Source organism: Polyodon spathula, chromosome 16, assembly GCF_017654505.1.
Source record: "Polyodon spathula isolate WHYD16114869_AA chromosome 16, ASM1765450v1, whole genome shotgun sequence".
NCBI classification, from domain to species: Eukaryota; Metazoa; Chordata; class Actinopteri; order Acipenseriformes; family Polyodontidae; genus Polyodon; species Polyodon spathula.
Window position 1 is genome coordinate 15,445,403 of NC_054549.1, and position 23,337 is coordinate 15,468,739.

At 37.5% G+C, this 23,337-nt stretch overlaps 1 protein-coding gene across 1 annotated transcript in view; it reads left to right on the top strand.

The window, feature by feature from the left end:
• The window catches only part of LOC121328433 (immunoglobulin superfamily member 21-like), a 131,860-nt gene that overhangs the window by 103,435 nt on the left and 5,088 nt on the right, over positions 1-23,337 (top strand). The window contains exons 5-6 of the mRNA XM_041273083.1: positions 14,986-15,101; positions 17,429-17,912. Coding sequence (XP_041129017.1) covers positions 14,986-15,101; positions 17,429-17,912 — 600 coding nt within the window. The remainder of the gene's footprint in view (positions 1-14,985; positions 15,102-17,428; positions 17,913-23,337) is intronic.

Here is a 23,337-nt window from a genome sequence, read left to right on the forward strand (position 1 = left end):
CTAGCAACAAACTTTTAACATCTCCAAACTGTACCTCAATTTTGTTAGTTAGGTCTTCCGATTCCCCTTACACCCAGGAGGTCTAAAGTGGATGTTGACCAGCTACTGTCATCTGGAAGACAAAGGCTACCCCTTCAGATGTCTGCTAGAACTCATCAAGTGCCCAGCCAGTGGGGTTTGCTGTAGCGTGGTGAGGAGAAATGTTGGATTTTGCCTCCTTAATCCTCAGGAGTCTCAGAGTCAATACAACACTCCCTATGGAAGCCCCAGGAAAGACCGGCAACTTTGTACAGCCAGGATGCGAACCTAGGCTCCCCTGATTGCATGACTCACCAAACTGAATGTCAAGGCTTTTTTCACTACTTTTCATATCTTTCACCTGAATTCGAATCCGGCTGAAGTCCATTGTGAAATCACTTTTCAAATCGTATAGGCAACTGCATCTTTAACTTGTCAATGGCTGCTCTAAGTGCTTCCCTGCAGTCTGGAAAGATATGTGGTGATGGTTATTGCCTAATATAATCATACCCTTTCCAGCATCAGCATTGTATAGCTCTCCATCCATTATTTTGTATCAGAGACATGCCTGAAGACATTACAGATCATTTCTTTATCATATAATCAATTGCTTTCTGTCATATAGTTTGTGTCAGAGTTTTCTTTTGTAATGATAATTGTGGCACCTTTTCAAATCATGTAAGAGTTAGATTCCTTCACATTCTGCAACACTTTTTTAAAATCCATGTCATTAGAATTAATATTTAAAGGGATCAACTACATTTCTCTAATATTTAAATTATTCATTGTTTAATATGCTATTATGTGTGTTCTGTATGACTGTAAGCTATTGTTATAGCTTAGATTTTGATCAATATTATTTGCCATGACTACTAACTATTCCAGCAAAAACTGCATTTGAAATGAGGTGGGGAAGCGCATTAGTGTTGCGCTGGTTTTACTAAACAACTCTTCTCCCATGGACTACTGTTCACAGTGCAACACTAATATGCTTCCCCACCTCAGTTACCCACAATCAGCCTTGTAGAGGCCTTGTTGAGGATACACAATATAGTATACATAAGAAATAGAATTAGATAGCATAAGACTTTGCGCTTAGTCTTTAGTTTTATTTTAACTGGTTTATTATGTAGATTTTTCCAAAACACCACAATAGATTCAGAAAGTTTAAAATGCTGCTTCCCGTTACCTTATCACTTCCTGAGATGTAGGTCATCCTGGCTACCAGGCTGGGGTCACTTACTGTATCAACACTTCTTCATCTTCTGAAACAAATAACTTTATAAGAGTGTATGCCTTTCAGGCGGTGACCTTGGTCTGTCTTGTACATTGTGAGTTGTGTTTGTCAGGCTTTCATACCTTTTATCCTCTTGCTTACATCTCTCTCGTCCCCTCTGATGTGTCGGGTTGTCCTCCCTTGGCACTCTCATCTCTCGATCACTTGCGAGCGCTTCCTTTGTTCCCTTTGTGTTTTCTCCCACGCTCGTTCTTTGGGTAGCATGGTGAGAGCATGATTTGCTCCTGGGGAGACAGCTCCCATAAGATAATTTCCTCCATACTTTTTAATACTTAGTCATAAATGAGATGACTATAGTGCACCAAGCAAGACAAAAATCCTTCCTGCGTGATGTTTTGCAGGGCTATAATAGCTTAAGTTACTTTTGATTGGAAGTCTTTTGGTCACTCAATGTGTTTAAATTAGAATAGTTTGAACATTATCCATCCATTTTTAATGATCAAAACAGAAACAGGTTTATAAGGCTGCAATTCAGAGCATGTATGATGATTTATAAACCAACGTCATGACAAAAATCTCTAACAGAGAAAGCATGTATTTTTGTAACACATCACCACTAAAAAGTAATAAGATGTTGGGCTCATACCTTTAAGCTTTAGGTTGCTGTTTCGTTATTGCTGTAAACCTTTTAATGGTGCGTCCCCAGCATCCTGGGCTTCCACCCTTATTGAACTGGTCTTGCTTTGGGTTGGAAATAAGGCAGAAAAATGTGTGCTAAAAAGCTGCTTTTTAATTTAATTCTCTAAATTCCGGCCAGGGTTTTACTGATTAATATCAGGTCTAAAGAAATTGATATATTTCTATTTCACTGAATGTAAGCTTAAAGAAAGGGAGCTGTGTAGTTGGTTAAATAAAGAAAGATTCCAGGAACATGCTCATTTTCATAAAATGGTGGAAATTGCATTTTTGGCATAAAGGTCTTCAGAAAGCTAGTAAGAGAAAAAAAAAAGAAATATTGCGGCATTGGGTGCAGTAAAGAAAAGAACAGATTTCACAGACAACCCTGGAGGTTGGCAGTTAAGAAAAGGCCACAGTAAACCTATTGTAAATTACAAAAGCTTAATTATACTGGTAATTTAGTACAGTAGCTTTGTGCTTAATGAATCCAAAAGGTCATTGCCTAAGGATAACGCTTACATCCTTGGATTTAGTGCTATTATATAACACGACAAAGGCTGGCTATTATTATTTGGCATAGTGTGGCGTTAGCTTGTCTAGAAGGTAAGATATTACATCTGTAAAAGGCTAGCCAGACTGAATGTCAATCCAAAGTTTACTTATCCCACAAGAGAAACTAAACTTTTGAAATATTTCAGTTTTCCCTTTTGGCTTAAAAAAAAAAAAAAAAAAATGCAAACTAATTTTTATTTTTAGTAACCTATTTATTCTTTCACTAAGAAGCTCCAGACTCTAAGATTTCTAAATGTCAACTCATCTAATGCTATGCAGTTTGCAACACAGCTTATCTGTCAGACCACTTTGTCTTCATTCTCACAGCGTGTAGAACTGAAGGGACTTTTATCTTAAATAAATACTCTCTTTAACTCTTTCAACACTTCAGACCTGTTTAGAGGTCAAGGAAAATAGCACTGTGCTCAAAACTGCATGTAGCCAGAACTGTACTCCCTGGAGGGTCCAGAGTGGCTCCACTGGTGTGCAAGGTGAGTCATGCAATCAAGGAAGTGCAGTTTCGCATCCTGGCTGTGCTGAGTTCTTGGAATATGCTGGGGATTCTAGCTCTGTGCTCCCACATTAGGGCTGCAGTGTCTTCTGGCTTTCATCCTACCTGAGTTCTCAATGACTTAATTGGGTTAATTATTTGATTAATTGGACAAATTGAACAATTCTCTGCAGAACTAGGTAGTGCACCTTGAATCAAGTGCCTTTTTATAAATCATCAAAAGACCTTGAAAAATATTAAATAGGTCCAATTGAACAAACAATTCGATCAATTATGTTAATTGAGAAATTGAGTTGGAATGAAAACCAGAGGAAACCAAAGGACTGGAGTTTGACACCCCTGTGTGAGGGAGACAAAAACTGTCCTGCCATTAACCGCCAGCTTGGTTCCTCTATAGCCTGACATGTTTTCAGCTGGTAACATGCTTTGATCTCAGGTGAAATGGCCAAGGAAATGAAACTGTATCAGAATTCCTGAGAACAAGGCATGGAAACTGGGAACTACCCTAGTGAAGGACCAGATATCATGTTTTAAAATGAATGTCACACAGGATTCTTTCAAAGCTGCACGTTTTTGACTTACGTAGTGAACAGACACTGTGCACAACAGGTAAGATTCACGCAACTGCTTTGTTAGCTGCACAGCTACAGCCTAATTACAAGATGCAGTTTGGACAAGTTCACTACGCTCAGTTCTCCAGCTGTTTTTCACAGAGGAGCGTTTATTCAATCAAAGTAATTTCCATTACCGTAGGGGAATATTAACGATAGATGAGCGAGACTGATGGAATGCCAAAGGAACGCCTCCAGCAGCCTGGAAACAGATCACTGTCTCCACAACCAACAAAATGAAATTATTCCAACCTTGTGATCAACAGACATCTCCTTTTTCGATGTGAAACAGAGAAGGGAAATGGATTGCTGCAGACACTTTTACAAGAGGCAGAAACAAAACAAAAAAAAAAGCCAGGCAGGTTTTTAAAGTTCCCCTGTGTGTTTTCTCTACTTATTTATTCATCTATGCTGGATAGCCTTTTAAGACAAGCATCTTGCCCCAAACGCTGCCCTCTGGCACCAAGGCTATAATAAAACAATAGCACAGGACTATCACTTAACAATAAATAACTTACAAGGTTAAAAATAAGATCACAGAGGGGGATAAAAGGTCCTTCACCTATTTTTTAAGCATAGATAAAGTGGTTATTTGAGTTAGGAAATAAAAAGATCAAGCAGATACCATATAAAATAATCTAACACCGACAAATAACCAAAAGGTTTCTTAAGCCTGGAAAACACTTACAGAGTCTTCACACCTAATGATCTGAAAAATAGATTCCCAAAGGTGAGAACTTAGGGACGACAAGGCTGCCAGCACCCCGAGAGCAAGGACAGGGAGTGGAAAGTATATACCAGTGCTGATCTTTGCCTGAATTTCCAGCAGGGTTAGTTCCTCTGTGTGTTTTATGTATTATTTTAGATTTGTGTTATTATTTAAAATGTATTGTTTAATTTGTATAAAACACACCATTTTGTTATTGTTGTTTTTGCAGCATGGATGGGGTTAAACTTCCCCATCCACTCTAATCTCGTGCAGAACATGACCTTCTCTATATTGATTGATTAATTTATTTATTATTAATTTGGAGATGGTCTCATGTATATAAACCCGCAGTTTTGTATGATCGGGGCATGTGTGTTCGGAGGCACAACTAGGGTAGGAAGGTAAAGCAAAGTAAAGCTTATTAAATATAAACAATTTCTAAGTGTGCTGGTTATACACTTGTTTGGTTTGGTTTCGTGTTTGTTTTGTTTGTCTGTTTTGGCCAACGTGCCGTTTATTTTGAGTAAGTGTTCTGTTTTGTTTAAACCTTTTTATTTTACAATAAACCCGCACATCAACGCATTTATTCATATCCCAGGTCTGTTGTCTGTGTCCACTATCTTCCGGGTCACACTATGTAATGGAACTTAACAAAGCCAGACATTTCTATATATATACTGAGCTGAAAGATGATGAAAAGTAGAGAATACTGTATCAACAGCACTACCTCAAACCCTATAAGAATTAGAAATGTCACAGAAAGGCATGAGTGATGTTAAAAAGCTATTAGAATGTTAGTTCTTCTTTCTCATTAAGGATAATCAGCAACACTAATGTGCAAGTTAGCAAAAAAAAAAAAAAAAAAACACCCACACAGTCTCCATGTTCTCCTGGCATCTGTGTTTGAATGAAAGACTCCAAAACACTGTGGATACCGGAAGGGATGACACAAGCCTTTGAAAGCTTGAAGCGAAGTCTAGGGGCAGCTTTTGAGGGGGCGATTTTCTAAATTTAACTAGCTGCACTAAAGCCCGACAGCCCAAGTATATGAGATTGATTTCAGGGAGATAGTCTCAGGGACCCAACAATACCAAGCCCGAGATTGCTTTTCCTTCCAGTGATAATGAAATACATCTGAATATGTTCTCTGAATTTGTTGAATTACAGATAAGCATATCTACAAAGCCTACATTGACTTGATCTGTCTCTTCATCAAAGTACCTTGCAAGGATAGCACACTCTTTTTCAACCATAGTATCATTACTAATAGTTTTTTATATGACAGAATATGCTGAACAGGTTTTGAGAAAACTCTGGTTCAAGTGCATTATTTACAATGGCAGATGTTTTTGTGTGAGAGCAGGCATAATGCTTTGCTGTCTCGCTACCTGGAAATATCGTGCAAAACAAACTACCTGCATGTTAGCCTCTGAAAATGTCAGGTTGTGCTCAGCTAGACTGAACTAGAGACTGTGGCACTTATCCCTCTCCTTTGCCTGCCTCACATGCTGTAACCCCTGCAGAGCAAATAATACAAGCACATTTCATCCTTGGTTTGCAAAAGGATGTCAGACAATAAAAAAGTAATTTATTGAAATTAACTCTTCACAGTATAGTTGTGTAAACAATGAATTTCAAATTAGAATAATCTTGTTATTCCTACTTACAGTAAAGTAAATGTATTTGTGAATTTCAGATTTAGTCAGGAATTTCCATTAAATACGTTTTATTTTATCCATTACTATCAAATGTATAGAACATTTAAAATACTCTAATCCTGCTGTGTGACAGGCTGGCAAGTGGATAGAGGCCCAGAGACAGACTGCAGTTCAAAAAAAATACTTTTATTATAAATAAACACAAAATTAAAGGGCACAAGGGCCAAAACAACAATATTCAAACACATATAACAAAGCAGAACTTACAAAATAAAAGTTTCCAGGCTGGGCAATGCCTTCACTGGATCAGAAAATTAAAAAAAAAACATAAAACAGCAAACCAAAGAAACAGCAAACACAACCATCCACTTGCTTCCTCAGCTCCCTCCTCCCCCTACTGGGAAGCTGAGGCCTCCTTTTATGTCAGGTGGCTGGGTGCTGATTGAACGTTAATTACTCCAGTCAACCCCAGCCACCTGAACACAATAAACCCAGGCAGGTAGGGGAATTTAACCCCATCCCTGCCAATCTATACAGGGCAGAGCTCTGCTCTGCCACATGCTGTTTAATAAAAAGTAAGACGTTACAGAAGTACAAATAAACAGTGAAGAATTAAAATCTAAGGATTCTCGGGGATGATGGTGCTGAAAACATTCAGGAGCTAAACGTTTTGCGAATTAAGCACGTGTTGGTGCTTTGCTTTATGGTCAAAAGATACACAGCTGTGTTTTTAGTTTTTAATTAGTTTGATGTAAGATGGGTTTGCAAAAGTTAATGTATCAATATAATAAATTATTAAATGACAAATCTTGAGGTGTTTTGAGTAAGTCGTTTATTTTTTTAAACACGTGAACATGTGATGTGGTAGAAGAAATAAAGCAATCCCTTCTGATGTAGCTATACATCACAATTGTAACTTCTACTTCTAGTGAAGTAAAACACTGACAATTTGTACGTCTTACATCGTACATGTCTCCTGCAATCGTTTATCCCTCCTTGGGCGATCAAGAAATCTGAATTGCACCCTGTGTGCACCTGGCATAAATAACGGGCTTGTTTTTTTTTTATACTGAAGTAATACAAGGGAATACCTTTGTATAATCCGATGAGAACGGTGTTAAATATTTTATTCTGGTATTTTTTTTAAACAATGTGGTTCACCTTCAGTTTCAGCTTCAACTGTGTATGTCCTTTGATGCCATTGTGTACAACTGTGATTAATGTCCCAACTTCAAAATCGCTTCCATCGTCGTGATTGCCTATTATGTTTGATGGACAGGTTACTGACCAACCAACTTGAACTACCTTGTACCTACCCACCCACCAGCCAACCAACCAACACGTACCTTGTTTATCAAAGCTAGCAGTTTGGCTTTCTAGTCTGATCTGCCTGATACAAACACAGCAAAACCTTTACAGAAAAAGGGACAGTGCATTTAGCCGTACTTGCGGAATGTTTTCAATCATTTTCAGGAGGAGGGAGTGTGTTATGCAGATCAAGGAGACTCCCGGAAGGTTCCGGGAGACTTGGGATGTCTGACTAAAGCAGACTTTCTGAAGTGGAAAATAAGAGTTGTTGAAAGAGAAGAAATCTGAAAAGCTTGACCTGTAAGGGAATATACAAAATAAAACACGCAGATAGCAGAGTTGGATAGAGCAAACATGTATTTTCATTTTCAAGTATAATATATGGTACTAGAAGAAAGTGTTTAGTTTGCATGATAAATCTGTTACACTTCCTAGGTCACTTCACTACAGCAATGGGTCAAAGGTGACTGAAGCTAAAAAGAGGAAGCGCTAAATAAACTTTAAACGGTCCCTGGCTACTAAGTAGCCTGGCCACTTTATTAGGACTCCAGGTCTCCTCCTAATTGAGCATATTTGGGATGAATTTGAACAACATATTATTGTATTTTGTAACATTACCTATTAGATTTTCTTGTCACAAGAAGGCTGAATTAAAATCGTATTAAATCTGGCCCATTAAACAAGCCCCCCCTTCCCTCCAAATGAAATATATGAATAAATACATACATGAATCAAAGATCTTCCTGTGGCACGGTTGGTGTCCTCCCTTTTGAAGCATTATCAGTGCAAGACTGCTCCCATATCTCCTCTTTCCACACAGAGCTCTCGCCTCTAGCCATAACAGCCTGGAGAGGTGACAGAAAAAAATATGTGCTTTAACTCTTTGCTTACTAAGAGTGAGCCAACCTTCCTCCTCTTTACATCTGACTACAAAGGAAATCATAAGCTACCAAAAGAGAGGTCATGGACAGGGTGCGGTTACCCTATGACTCCATGTAAATTAGGACAATTTAGGCTTTTCAACTCACATCGCAGTGCATACCAGAATGCACTGGGGTGTGAGTTGAAAAGCTTGAACTTTCCCAAGCTGTCCTTGTGTTCATGGAGTCTAATGGTAATCCTAGGATAGGGTGAATATTGCAACTCACCCCCTAGTAGAAGGGTTGTCCCCCTAGTCCAGGACAGGGTTGAGGAACAGAGACTGAACTTTTTCCTCACCCTCAATAGAAGGATGGTCCAAGCCCTATTGCCACCCTACTATAAATGAACTTCCTATTTGGCATGTGTAAACAGTAAGCCTCACACTCACTGTTTAAAGTAGCTATCAGGTGGGGTCATTTTACCTTCTGTGCAGGAAGTGAATGTATAGTGTGGTGGCTAGATAATTGCCTTCACCCTAATTAGCAAAATCAAAGCCTGGAAAACAGAACCATCTACAGCAAAAAGCTGACAATATGTTAAAAATAAATAAAAAATAGAGTTCTATTAGTGGCCAAATGGTGTAGCTGCAGCCTCTTTAATTGGGATTTTAACTTAAACCAGGTCCAGATTGTATATTTATTATTGTCTGTGCCTGCAGTAATAAACCCTAGCAAAGCGGCCTGTCCAATTACCATACACTTATTAGAGCTTGCATTACAGATCTAAAACAACCTTTGAAACCAATTCATCTCTACATACAAAGCTATCCCAGTAATAATACCAAGCCCCAGCAGTTAAATGCCACCAGTAACTCACAGAGAGTGCTTCATGTGTTCTTAATATCTAATTGGTTTTACAAATGTAAGTGGTCTGGTGAATCTAAAAGCATATTTAAGACAATCTACTTGAATCCCCATGGGCAGCACTAAAGACAGATCGTTGGCAGAACTTTAAATGAAAAGGTGCCAAGAATAACCTGTGAAACCTTAAGATTTACAGAAAAGTTTGAATAACAATTCAGACACTGACCTGAAATTGCCTTAGCAGAAGCATCAGCAGACAAAAGCAATATCAGCAATGGCATCACAATGCTTGGCTGGTTTAATGTCCATTCTTCCCGACAAGCTGAGTCCCATATAGAAGGTTTACGGTAAGAGTGGAGTTTTTTTTTTATGAAATACATTGAATGCCCCTTGATTATAAGTACATTAGTAAGTGCATGTTTAGAAGCTTAATAGTCAGTATTAATAATTAATTTAAATTGGTGTGAAGTGATAGTGATAGTGTAGGTATGCAGAACAGGTTAATGGATTTAAAGGTTTTAAAAAACAGTGCAGCTTGTTATCCTTACTGTTTTTGAAATTTGCTTAAATAGGCATAACATGTTTTAAAGTACAAGCTAGTGCTATGTTAAACTTCATTATTTGGCCGCCTTATGTTGGAAAAAAAACAAGTCAAATATATATGTAGCAGTGGTTTTGAGGTCTGTTTTGTGCTATAAATTATTATACAGTACACGTTCTCAAAAAGACGCAGGAGAATGACTCTGGTTTACAGATTTTATTTGTGTCCGTCAGTTTGACTCAACACAATGAATGAAACGTAGTAAAGTCTGAGTGATCATTGTATCGTTATTTTTTGTTTATTACGTTCAACAAAATATATATATATATATATATATATATATATATATATATATATATATATATATATATATATATATATATAGATAGATAGATAGATAGATAGATAGATAGATAGATAGATAGATAGATAGATAGATATACTGTATATGATGTGTGTGTATCTTACTGTACATCGTTGGGTTGAATAAATGCAGGGGGGAAGTGTGGAATATCCTCCCCAAACAAAAGACTCACACGCCGCCTATGCTCATGGCCAATAAACTGTTGTATGTCCCACATATCTGTGAGGACTTAATGTCTGAGACCCGAATGTCTTTAGGGACCGTCAACCAATTGTCCAGTTTTCCCTAAAGTGGGAAGAGGCCAACTTGCAGCAGATTGTTGCGAGAGCCCCTGCCAAACAAATGCCAACTTAGACAACAGGGATGGCAGGAATTGTATAATGAAGCCCAGCTGGGCTCCCATCTGCCAAACTGCAAGTTTAAAATGTCCCAATCCGGTATACTGATCAGGAAATGAAGAGGTCCAGGTGGCGATGTTTGATCAGAAAAATAATCACATTTATGTCAATTCTTTTTTTGTTTTATGATCTCTTTATTGCTCTTTTATTTCTTGCTTTGAGAGAATAAAATGCAAATTATATTTTTAGTTGTATTTTACATGTAGGCTTAAACAGGTTTAAATAGATCCGTCATCACTTCAGAAATTCAGGTTTTAGAAGTCAGGACCCAGGGGCTGAAAATGCGCATGAGTTATTAAGCCTGTTAAATGACTATCTAAGCAGAACTAATAGAGCTTGATAGAGAACACACACAATGGGATATTAAACAGGCAAGAAATTAAATATTAGGATAATATCAATGTTAAAATGAAGGCTGGCTTCTGTTACAGCAGAAGATGAAATTAATTACAACTTATGGCCATCAGGAGTAGGGTTGTTTTGTAATATTTTCCTATTTCACATGTTTGAGGCTTTGCCTGTGTATTATTCATTCTATTCAGATTGTGTAGTTCTCAGTGTAAAGGAAAGCTTGGGTGAAGTTACTGACAAGGACATTCCTTATTTGGGTATAATTAGGACTTCTGATTTTTGGTTTTAACTGATAAAAAAAAAGATAAAACACCCCCTGATACAAAAATAGTGTATAGCCAATAAACACCAGAAAAACACCATCTCAGCTGTATCTCGCATTGATTCGTTCAGTTGTATCTCGCATTGATTCGTTCAGTTGTATCTCGCATCGATTCATTCTGAATACTTTAAACCCACCCCAACAACAGAGTGTAAAGTAGACTAGGAAATTCTTACATTTCTATTGAAGGATTCTAACACGCCTGCGTGATTTAAAACAAGAAGTTATTGCTCGCGAGATTTAAAGCTATATTACAGTACAAAGACATTTTTGTGTAAAGAAGGTACAATTGAAGTGTACAAGTACTGTCGAGTATACATAATGTGAAAAAATAAAGTGAAAAGTATATAAAAAGTATACATAAAAAGCAAAAGCCACAAAAAAAAAGATTTACAAATATAACAAAAATAAATTGCTATAAGTAAGCACAGACAAATGAAATGAATAGAAACCAGAGCTGCTTATAATCAGTAAAGCATTCTCTGTTTAGAAAAGCATTCTCAGGGCAGGTTGAGTTATCATACTCAGCTCAAAACAGAAAAAAAAGATCTCATAGGTGCTGTGTAAGAACAAGAACATTTGACTGATCAGTGCAACAGAGAAAGGGAACACTGGGCATTAGGTGGCGTTCGATCCTCAGTTACCACCTGTTAAATTATGTTATGTTATTATAGGACCTGTTAACTGTGGCCCCATTAGCTGAATAATACAATATTGTTAACTCTGTTATACCAACAAACTGGTGGTTATGCAATTTGTCTAAAGGTTGTGTCACAATAACCCCCCCCCCCAGACACACACACACACACACACACACACACACGCACGCACGCACGCACGCACGCACGCACACACACACACACACACACACACACACACACACACACACACACACACACACACACACACACACACACACACACACCAGTGCAACATGATTAATGTGCTCAGTACCCGGGGATGCTCTTGAACGTGATGCAGGCTTTTCTCTCTGTATTTCTGCCCTTTCCCTCCTTGACAATTCAAAGACTTTCTGTCTAATGAAAAAAAAAATCTTGTTGGCTAACAAGTGTTGCAACTTGTGCAAATACGCCACCTTACCGATAGAGAATATAACTTTTTCTCCCTGAGGAGTTGCTTGACAACAAATTCACATTGGCTGGGCTGGGGTAGGGTGGTGGTTGCCATTTGTGCTGATATTGTGCTGATATTGGACCAAGTTCGAACACCCTGTCATAGTGGAGTCAGCAGTTTGTCACACTTCGCTTTTCAGTTTATCTAGAGAAGCAGCTCCGATAAAACAGTAGGAACTAGGAATGGGCAACATAATATTTCATGTATTACCTGTCTTGTGTTAGATGACTCTTTCTTGCTGTTTCTGCTTAGGTGATAATTCTGAGTGTTCTAGAAAGAAATGCTTCTGAAAAGACTCCCAAAGGCTCATTGTTAAAAAGCTAGGCGGGGAAACACATTAGTATTGCACTGTGCTAATAAGCCTGCAGGTGAATTATTCTGCACTGAAGCCTAATTAATTACTTTTAAGATGTGATTGTTAATTAATGACCAAATAAATCTCTTAACTGCACAAGGAAACTTAACTTCATAATGTGACAGATTCCAACTAACAGGTTTCTTTTTAATTAAAAATCACAATTAGTTAAAAAAAAAAAAAAAAAAAAAAAAAAATCCTTACACCTTAAAGAAACATTTCGTACCTATATAGCATAGGCATTCATTAAAAGAAGTATCTCTTCAGAATTTCAGGTCATGAAGACTTACATATTTATATGTTTGTCTCTTGACTGGTTGGGTAAATGAACAGAGAAAGTCTGCCCCACATGTCAACTTCTATAGTGACCCTTAGGGGGCGCAATGATGAATGTGACTAATATGCTCAAGGGGAAAGCATGGATAACAGCAATTAAGAAAGAATAGCAATTGCCTTTTGTAGATTTATCTTGAATACAAATACAAAATACTTTCTAAATAATTAAATTAGAGTTGGTATAATGCATCTCCTATAAAAAATAAATAAATAAATAAAAAACATTCACTCTGGTTCCAAGGTTGAATATTAATATAAATGTCACAAGATTTATTCCCAAATTGCTTTATTTTAGACGTTGTTAAATCATGGATGTAGAAAGAAAGGACTGGCACAAATCTAACTGAGGTTAGGATGTGTTAGCTACAAAAGACTTTCAGTGACCTTCAGCATCTTATCCGAGCTCCTACCCCTTGAGATCTATTTTAGAGTCCTGATGGGTTCAAGGACAGCCTATAGCTTCCAAAGTTAAAACGACAAAGAGCACCAGCTTCAGTCTCCACTGATGTCAGTCCTTCACCCCTTTGCTGTGCTGTGCTTCATCTGTTGACATACAAACAGAGGGGTTCAGCTATTTAACACTGCCAATAATCATCTGAGACACCTCATTCATTCCTGAAACCTGCCAACTTCCCAATTTCATTAACAACAGTGTGACAAGCAAGAATTACCCTGTCAGTTACAGAACCTCCTGTGGGGAGAGGGAGGAAGATTCTTTAAAGACACAAATGGATTAAACATTAGTCTGCTTGAATTGGTTTAGATTCACCTGAGGATGCATGATTGATTGGTTAAAGTTAAAAACAGATTTACTAAGCTTAGCTGCTGTGGATTTACTTTCGGACCATGTCAATGATATAAAACATCCACAAGAGACAAAACCAATGATAGGACAAAGGTACCAGGATGCAACTTGGATACTGGTTGCCACCTCACCTATTTCACCTTCAAGACTTAAGCTTCCTATTAATTTGTCAACGAACACGACCGCATGGTGTGCAGGGTGGGTCATGCAGTCAAGCTCTTTAGAGTTCACTGGATAAAGAAAGAAAGAAAGAAAGAAAGAAAGAAAGAAAGAAAGAAAGAAAGAAAGAAAGAAAGAAAGAAAGAAAAAATGCTCAGTAACCTTTAATAAATCTGGCAAGAGTCTGGAGATATGTATTGCAAAAGTAATCCTCTGGGGAGTGTTTCTGTGTAACAAAAATTGCCTTCATCATGTACATATTCCTATCCCAGCAAGGGCAAGTGGCTCATTCATTTCTTTAATCGAACAAGCTGCACTCCACTCCACACTCCATCACCCCTTTAAGGAATATGGTTTTAGCAGGAGATGTGATATCACCTTCCTCACTGACAAGCAGGAAAATTAAAAAAAAAAAAACAATAAACATGTGAATGGAAAAAAGTTGGAATAGAGAAACACGTGTAACTATGACAAATCAGGAGCGCTGTAAAAAAGCCATTAACATGTAATTTCTGTGTTACTCACTCTTAAAATGGGTTTTAAAAAAAAAATCAATTAAGAAGTGTTGCAATAAACAAGTGATGAAAATTTCTAAGAGCTGAAGCTGGCAGAGGATGTGATGGAAGTTGACAGCAGGAGCTGGATCCTGCCGTTCAGTTGACAATCTGTCTATGTCACAATGCACACCAAGGCCAAGACACCGAGGGTGCTCTTGCACTGGAGGGATAGTTGCCATTTAATTTACTAAGCGTTTAGGGCGGTGTTCATAAAGCACATTTATCTCTTAGGCGCATGGAAGAATTGTAGCTGCTCTTAAAACCAACGGTTTGTTATAGGCTCATAGGAAGGTGTTGAATGGACTTTGCAATTGAATGGAATTCAAAAAGGTATCTCCGGTATAATTTTTTTAAGCAGATGACATCAACATGCTGATATGTAGAATAAATCATGATAAAAACTGACAGTGGCACGAAATACATGCGCTTTGATTGGCTGAAAGATCCTGTACAGTCTATAATTAGGAATAAACATGTTTAAAAGTTTAAACTAACAAAAGAAAAGCTAGACTCAGAATAAGACATGATTTATAGAGTAACTGCAGCATGTGCAGCACTTGTGTGTAAGACAGTATGTTCTGAATGTGATCAAACAGAACAATAAGCTTGCTACGCTGTATATATTAAGTATGGTAATGTTTGTGTCTTTCTTTCCAGCCCCACCTCTCTCGATCTCAGTGGTGGCAGCAGATATGCCGGCACCTTTTAGTCGATACCAGGCCCAGAACTTCACCCTCACCTGTATCGTTTCTGGGGGGAAACCTGCACCAACGGTACGGCATCAAAGAGGGTCGCAAAAAAGGCAGTCATTTGAATGTGTGACCCTGTTATCTTTCAGTACAATTATGTTACAGTGTTGTTCATAACAATGTCACAGCTTTGTACAGCTGGGATACCTGTATCTTATGAAGAGACTCTAGCAGACCACAGCATTACCTGAAACGACAACACAATAGATTTGGAACAAATATTGTACAGGTGTCCTCATACTGCAGCACACTTAAGTCTCTTAAATGGATCTAGACAGCAGCAGTTCTAACTGCCACTTTTTAAAACTCTAAATGGAACCTTTGCTGGCATTCTACATATGTTTACAGACAGAAATGCACAAAAAAATCACTAGAGTGACTATTGCCCAGATTTGTTGACATGACACTGTATTAGCTGGGGTTAAGAGATTCAATCTAAGTACAATAATGTGAAAATTTTACCAATGTAGCATATCAGTTTCACAAGATCATTAATACTTTGCGCATAAAGAGTTGTTGTTTTTAAAATACCACATGCAGGAATTAAAGAGAAAGCATGCGTCAAACCAGGGAGTAAGATACAAATTATTTATTATATAACTTTCTTAATCTGTATAAAATTCAGTAACAGATGCATGAGACTTATAGGAGATATAACAATCAGTGTTGCTGCTTGATTCTGTATAGGCAATTAAAGTGATTGAAAGTTAAATGTCTTAAAAGGGTGTAATTACCAAGACTTTATAAAGCATTAATCTTCTTATTAGCATAACATCTAGTCTTACAAGTCCCTCAGCATTGTGCTGTTAACCTTTTGGTTTTCCTAGGCTTTACTTGACCAGGCGAAGCACATTTTTACTGTCCTGCTACAGCACTATAAGTTCACGTTCTTCCTGTGTTACAGCTTATAGGGCCGAAACCTGAGCCTTACACTTGGGTTCCATGCTACCTGGAGGACATGTGGTGTCAGGTGGGAACCTATTACCTGTTACACAGGAAGTGAATGGCCAGAAAAGGGACTTTCATTGAACAAAAATAAATGTGCTGCACCTAAGAAAGTGAAAATAAAATCTGAAAATTTGAAAAGATATAAATCAAAACATGAATGAACTTCCAATAATGTTGTTGCTACAATATTCATTGTAAGAGCAATTTATTTAAATTTAAGGGACTTTTTTTGTTTGTTTGTTTATTAACTGTCAATAACTAGTTTACTAATACGTTAATAAATGTTCCTCATTTTGTGTAGTAATATATAGTAACCTATTTATAAATAGTAACACTTTATCAGTAATACTTTTCTGATACAATTGTGTACTTACATACATTGTGCAATAAGAGGTACACACTAAGTACATTGTAACTATGCACAATAACATTGTAATTAGTACATGTATTTACTAAGTAATTACTGTGTAAATACACAGTAATTAGAGACACAATGTAAAGTGTTACCTTATATACTAATTAAAAACATATATAAAACCCTGATCTCGTTTGTTAAGAATTACTACAGTAACATCTTTAAAAATGCTTCTAAACAAATGGAATCGGTTTCGGTAATATAATCATCTACGAGTTGATAATCCCAAAGTAGGGATCGGATGTTTGCTGAATAGGTTTTGATATGAATTTATTTACAGGTTATTATACAGTCTATTACCTAACCCTTAATCACAATAAAAAAGAAACACTTGTTAATGTTTTAGTAAGCTAGGTGTTAACTGCGTAGCCCAGTACTCCTTAAGGGGTTAAAAAAAAAACTGCAGACGTTGTTAATTTTTTTGGTCACAGTTGGAACAACCTTGTCAGGCAAACTTTTTTTTTCCCTTTTGTTTGACTTTTGTCACTTTTAAAATTACAACCCTCAAAGTCCTAATTAATTAGATTTTTTCTTTGCAAAACCAAACTAAATAAAAGAGTGAATTATTGAAGATCTGCAAAGCTCCGACAGATATGAAATTGCTAGATTTTTTGATGAAGCCCTGTAAGCCAGATGAAGGTCATTCGGGTACAAATGTTAAAACCTGCGCTGAACATGATTTAAAAATAATTGAGGCGAGCACGGCTTTGATTTTTCTGATCCTCCTCAGGCTCTTCTCTTGCTATTTTTAATTTTAAATGTGCTGAGAAGGTTAGGTAAATTTGACTTTAAAACACAAATCTTACAAATTAAAACAAATGGAAAAGAAAAAAAAAAACATTTGTCTCTCAAGCATTAGATTAAAAGAGTAGATCACACGCCCCAATCTCAGGATGCACATTCACGAGTGGGTTAAGTTTACTGCTTCATTATACAGCAATGGAAGAATCTTTATTGGACACCTTTTAATTGATTGCTGCCCCTGTAGGTGTACTTCAAGCGGGACGGAGAGCTGATTGAGGTGATCCCCTGGGCACAGCCCTCCTCAAGGGGGAAACAGGCGGCTGCTATGAGGGACCCCCAGGGTCCTCAGCCCCTGATCAGCCGCGAGCTTGACGAAACCAAGCTGCAGAAGTCTCTGTCCCTGCTGAACTTTGACGAGAGGCCGGCCAGGTTGTTCACCGACGACCCCATGAGACGCTACACCCCCAGGGCCCCGCGCTACGAGCCCAGCCCAGCCACGGAGATCATCCCGGAGACGGTGGTGAGCCGGGAGTTCCCTCGCTGGGTGCAGAGCTCTGATCCACTCTACTACTTCCGTCACACACACATTCCGCTGAGCGACGGCACGATAGAGGTGCGTGCCATGATCACCTGGACCCTCAATCCCCAGCTGGACAATGACGCGCTCTTCAGCTGCGAGGTCAAGCACCCGGCTCTCTCTATGCCAATGCAGGCCGAAGTTACTCTGGGTGAGTATAATTGATTACAAACAAATCTGCCTGACTTGATTAAGAATGATAGAAATCACACATTATAGGATGTGAACCCTTTCCTGCAGGACGTCATCATATGGGATGGATTGAAAAACTTTTCTAGTCTTTACATGGGGACATATGGAAGATGGAAATGCATGATAGTCTCATATGAGGATTAGATTTTGTCCCCATATAAAGCAAATGGGTTATACATATAATACTTGAGATTAGTATACACATGTAACAGAGTTATATAGTGTAGTTTTTAACATTTAAAGAGGTTATAATGAATTCCAGAATTCCAAAAATATTCCCAGTTATGAGTTTTTATTTATTATGTGAGTCTCCCAATTGAAGTTTTATAAGAAAAATCCGTAAGAGATAACATGCATTTTCATTTAATAAATGATGCCAGGTTAAAGACAGCACTCAGTTGGCAGGTTTACACTTCATAGGTCATTTCCCTTTAGCAGTGGCTTCAGGGCTCAAAGCATGCGACTGGCTGCACAGCTGGTTAGTTTCTCATGCACACTGCATTTCACTCTCCAGGATAGATGACCTAGGAAGTCCAAGAGATAAGTCAGGCATGCAGACAGCTTTCTTTAACTCATTATAATATATATATATATATATATATATATATATATATATATATATATATATATATATATATATATATATATATATATATATATCTCAGTTCAATATACAAAAAAACATGTTTGCTATAAAAACATGTGTTTGTCTCAAACCTTTGTCTGCAGACAAGATAAGATTTCTGGAATTATTTCATTAACAATAACTTGCTATATTGTATTGAAAGTTGAAAATTGCCAACAGTATATATAGCAAATCATATCAGGACTGTCAATATTTTTTGACTTGGTGTTTTTTTTTTCTTTTAACCTTTGGTGACCCGTTTGCATTTCATAACCAGCCAACCCCCTCCATCTCAGTCTCAGTCTCAGCCTTAGCATTGTGTTTTTGAAAGATAAGTCTGGTGACATCAGTTCAGAGCCTCTTTTTGTGATCTGATGCCTCAATGCCTGTATGTTCTGTTTCATTCTGTATATTGTACCCCTGAAAGCCTTTACTGAAAATGAGGTTTAGACTTCACTAGTAAAACACTGTAATGGGAAGGATTGCTGAGCTTCCTTCATTTCCAGGACTCTCCAGACTGGTATGTTTATCTTTCTGTGTGTTTTTTAGTTTTACCCTATCCCCACCCCACACTCCTTTTTAAGTCTGTAAATATCAGTAATCCTTTCTCATAATGCAGCTGTTATCAACCCGTCATCAAGTTCACTTTACAGCCAAGGTTTTGCTTTCAACCAAAGAACTCTGAGAGCAAATTTTTGTTTCCAATCTGCATGGTTTTTCTTGTATAAATAACACAGCACTTAGACAGCCTTACCCACAAGTTATTCTGCAAAGCTGATCCTGTCTCACGATACATTGTTTAAAAAAAAACAAAAAAAACTTTTTTCTCATTTTTATAAGAAAAAAAACATACTGCATAGCTCCCAAGTAAGTTTACTTTTCGTACATATTTTAACAGTTTACTGCAGTTTCCACTCCCGTACAGGGTCAGATGATGATGATGACATTTTGAATCATATCTGGTATCGGCAAAAAATGTTAATGATAAACTCTATTGTCTTTAATCAAGTTTGAACTCCTATTAATTGTGACACCCACCCCCACCCCCTGCCAAGTTAGCAGTTTTTTCTGTCTTCTTTATTTTTTTTTTTATAAAATTATACAACAATAGAGGATAGGTTGAATTAAGGTAATTGCTCAATTTCCAGTCTAATTACATGGTACTTAACAACCCCCTTTTTAAGACAAAAGCGATTCACTATTGGAGAGGTAAGAACAAAGCTTCTTGGTAACAACTCAGTTACCAGTGATAATACGGTTAGGTTGTTTCTCTGTACAATAAATAATCAAGACTAAACTAATTATTGATATCACGATCATCAACTTTTGTTCCAACCCTACTCTCGTGTTCTCAGATACAGTGCTGCCGTATGGAAGGCCACCCCGGTCAAAAACACGTTATTAAATATAAATATTTTGTACACGTACCAATCAGAATATATAAAATTGTACGTGTTCTAAATAAATGTAAATGAACTATGCATTTTCTACGGTGGGACTGGTCATTTTACAGTCGTGCAGAGTAAATTACAAGAGTAGCCAAACACCTTTGGGATTTCATCTTTTTAATTTCAGACATTAAATACGCTTTTAAAAAACTCAGAATAAGGAAAATTGCAAATCACGGTGGTGAGAGATTTTCTACAGTGCAAATATAGATTTGTTGAGTGCTACCGACTTCTTGAGACAGACAATGTTGACCGTGACACAGGTCAGTTTGTATTAACAATGTACACGCTTGTTTTAATTTTTTTCTAAGTATATTTATTTCAGTTTTACACTGAAATATTGAGCCATTGCTAGTCAATGCTTTAAACGCAATGTTTAAAATGACATAATAGTAACAGTGGGGTTACCAATGAATTAAAGGCTCTGCAACTGTCGGTTGATGCTTGTCTTGGAGGGTCCATGTCTGTCCATCTTTCACTAGACTTTATTTAATGCCAAGTCCATTAATTAGACACTTTATTACACTTACTATTTTCTTTAATTTTCTTGGCCAAATTAGAATGCATAATAATTAGAATTATAACACGTACTAAAGTCAAATTAGGCCGTGTAGTAAATTAGTTTTTGTAAATGTGTTTTTGACCCGGGTGGCTTTACATGCTGACATAGCGCACTGCAAAATTACAGGATTTTTATTCTCTGTCTCTAAATGGCCACTCATGCCACATTTCCATCTGCACCAAGAAATGGCTACAGTATTTTGAAAGAAAATAAATACTACAGAAACATTTCAGTAATGATAAAATGAGATGTGGTATCAAAGTAAATAACTACTTTTCGATTTAATAATCTTTTTCTTGAATGTCATTAAACGAGAAAGAGTGTGCAAGCGATTCAGTTCCCCTGAAACTCAGCTTCTCATTTATAAGCCTGGACTCAGAGACCTGTGCCATTAGGCTGACCAATCATCTGACTCCTGTTTGTCAAATGGGACCAGCTTCTCTGTAGAGTGGGGGGGGGAGTCACGGGTCTCCTGCAATTCCCCGCAATTTAAGCACTGTCTGAATTAATCTGTCTACAGGCACTTACAAAGCCAACAGGCCGTTTATTTCCCTGGGGCGGTTTCTTAGTGAAGCATACAGGTTTCTTCCATTGAATATCAGTATTTATCATTGCAGGCAGCCATGCAAAGACATCAAGAGGGCAACATTTTCAACAAATGTACAGTTAAAGAGGTTAATGAAGTAAATCCATCTTGCTCGTGTTGAGCCTCTTCAGTTCTTGTTGCCAGCCATACGAACACATATATATATATATATATATATTTATATATATATATTACATTGAGTGGTATTGAAGTGAGAGCCCGTGTCAGCCTTTTACACTGCTGGAAATACCTAGCAGCAGTGCTCCAATTGGCAAACATCTCTTACTACCAGGAAGAGTGTTCAAAAGTTAATCTTATTTGAAAGAGCAAGGTGTAATGACTTTGGTCTCGCCTCTGTTGTGTAAAAGAGCAGTGTCAGTTCATTCTGTTTTAGTGACGTAGTGGCAGATCTTAATACAGACCCCCCTACGTTTCTAAACCTGATTTTTCATAAAGCCTGTTTTACTGTATTTTGAATTTGATGTGGTAATGTTACTAAGCGGGTCTGTAAATCATTCATTGTGCAAAACCCCAGCTGGATTCATACAGAGTTAATGAGCAGCAGTGTTTAGATCTGCCACCGTTTAGATCCTTAAAATAGACCCATTGTCATCATGTACTGTGCTGAATCCATCAGTGGTTAAAGAAACAGACAGCAGGCTTCGGTTTCCAGCAATTTCAGTCTCATTTGAAGTGCTTGAATGTCGTCATTTAAACGTTGGTACTGGCCATTGAGTCTCATTGGAAAAGATTTGTGGGGTAATCAGCTTAAAGCCAGAGAAATAACAATCTCAGCCAGGAGCACACATCTGGACTCTGGTTGGGCCAGCAACCTCCAGGACACGGGGGTCAGCTTTTCAATGTATCTGCCAATGTATATAGAATAGAAGCATCGGTTTGGGGTCTGGGTGGTGGGACAATACGACAGCTTTTTAACTCTGAAGGCCTCTATTCAAATCCAGATTCTGTCACCACTCAGTTTAGCAGACCATTTTAAAAAGCCATTTTTTTCTTTTTATATTTTGTTCATATTAATGGGTTTAACTGATCACAAATTAATGATCAATACATTTCAGATAGAACTGATAATTGAGTTCTTATGGAATAGTGAAAGTGTTCCCATCTATTTCACAATCTCTTACCTATTCAAAATTGTAAATCTTATTGCAATATACACTTTGTCCACAAGATGGACTTAGAGACAGTGTAGTACTGTTTTACACAAGTTGTGTTAATTTTAATTATTCATTATTATTTGCTTTTAGTCAGACAAACGCAGGAAAAAAACAGTTATGGTAACAATAGACACTTTTTTCCTTCATGTTATAAGCGAGAGAGAGAGAGAAAGAGAGAGAGAGAGAGAGAGAGAGAGAGAGAGAGAGAGAGAGAGAGAGAGAGAGAGAGAGAGAGAGAGAGAGAGAGAGAGAGCAATTTCTCAAAACAGGCTTAGACTGGGACTATAGTGCTATTTATTAACAAATAGTAAATTACAATAACAGGGTGCATCCAGTTCCTGCTAATCCCTGGCTTTCATTTGCAGCTGTGGTGGCATCTATATAAAGACAGTGCATAAATAGCCCAGCAACAGTACTAATCAAATTCAAGCAAAACCAATACACCACAAAACATTATATATATATATATATATATATATATATATATATATATATATATATATATATATACACACACACACACACACACACACACACACACACACACACACAAACACACAGAAATGTGATGTATTGAAAGTGTTGATAGCACTGGGGGGTTAGGTTTATATGTTAGCTGGCAACACCCCTGACATGCGCTTCACATTTAATGCTGAAACACATGGAGTTTAACTCTTGACTCGCACATATATAATAAATGCAAGTACACAAATGATGTAATTAGGGAACAGGTGATAGTCTGTGCGTGTGTGTTTGTGCATCATGTCTCCAGGGTGCCCCTGGATTAGTAAGTTCTGGCGGAACCCCACCACAGGAAGCACAACTCACAAGCCTGCACACCAGTCAGTGTATGCTTTGATGTCACTACAGATTTCATCCACAATGTAAATAACAAGCACTGCCCATTCACGGTGATACCTACAGCAGGCAGAGAAACACTACAATATGTAAACATATTGCTGTAATGTCAATTTAGACATTGCTGAAG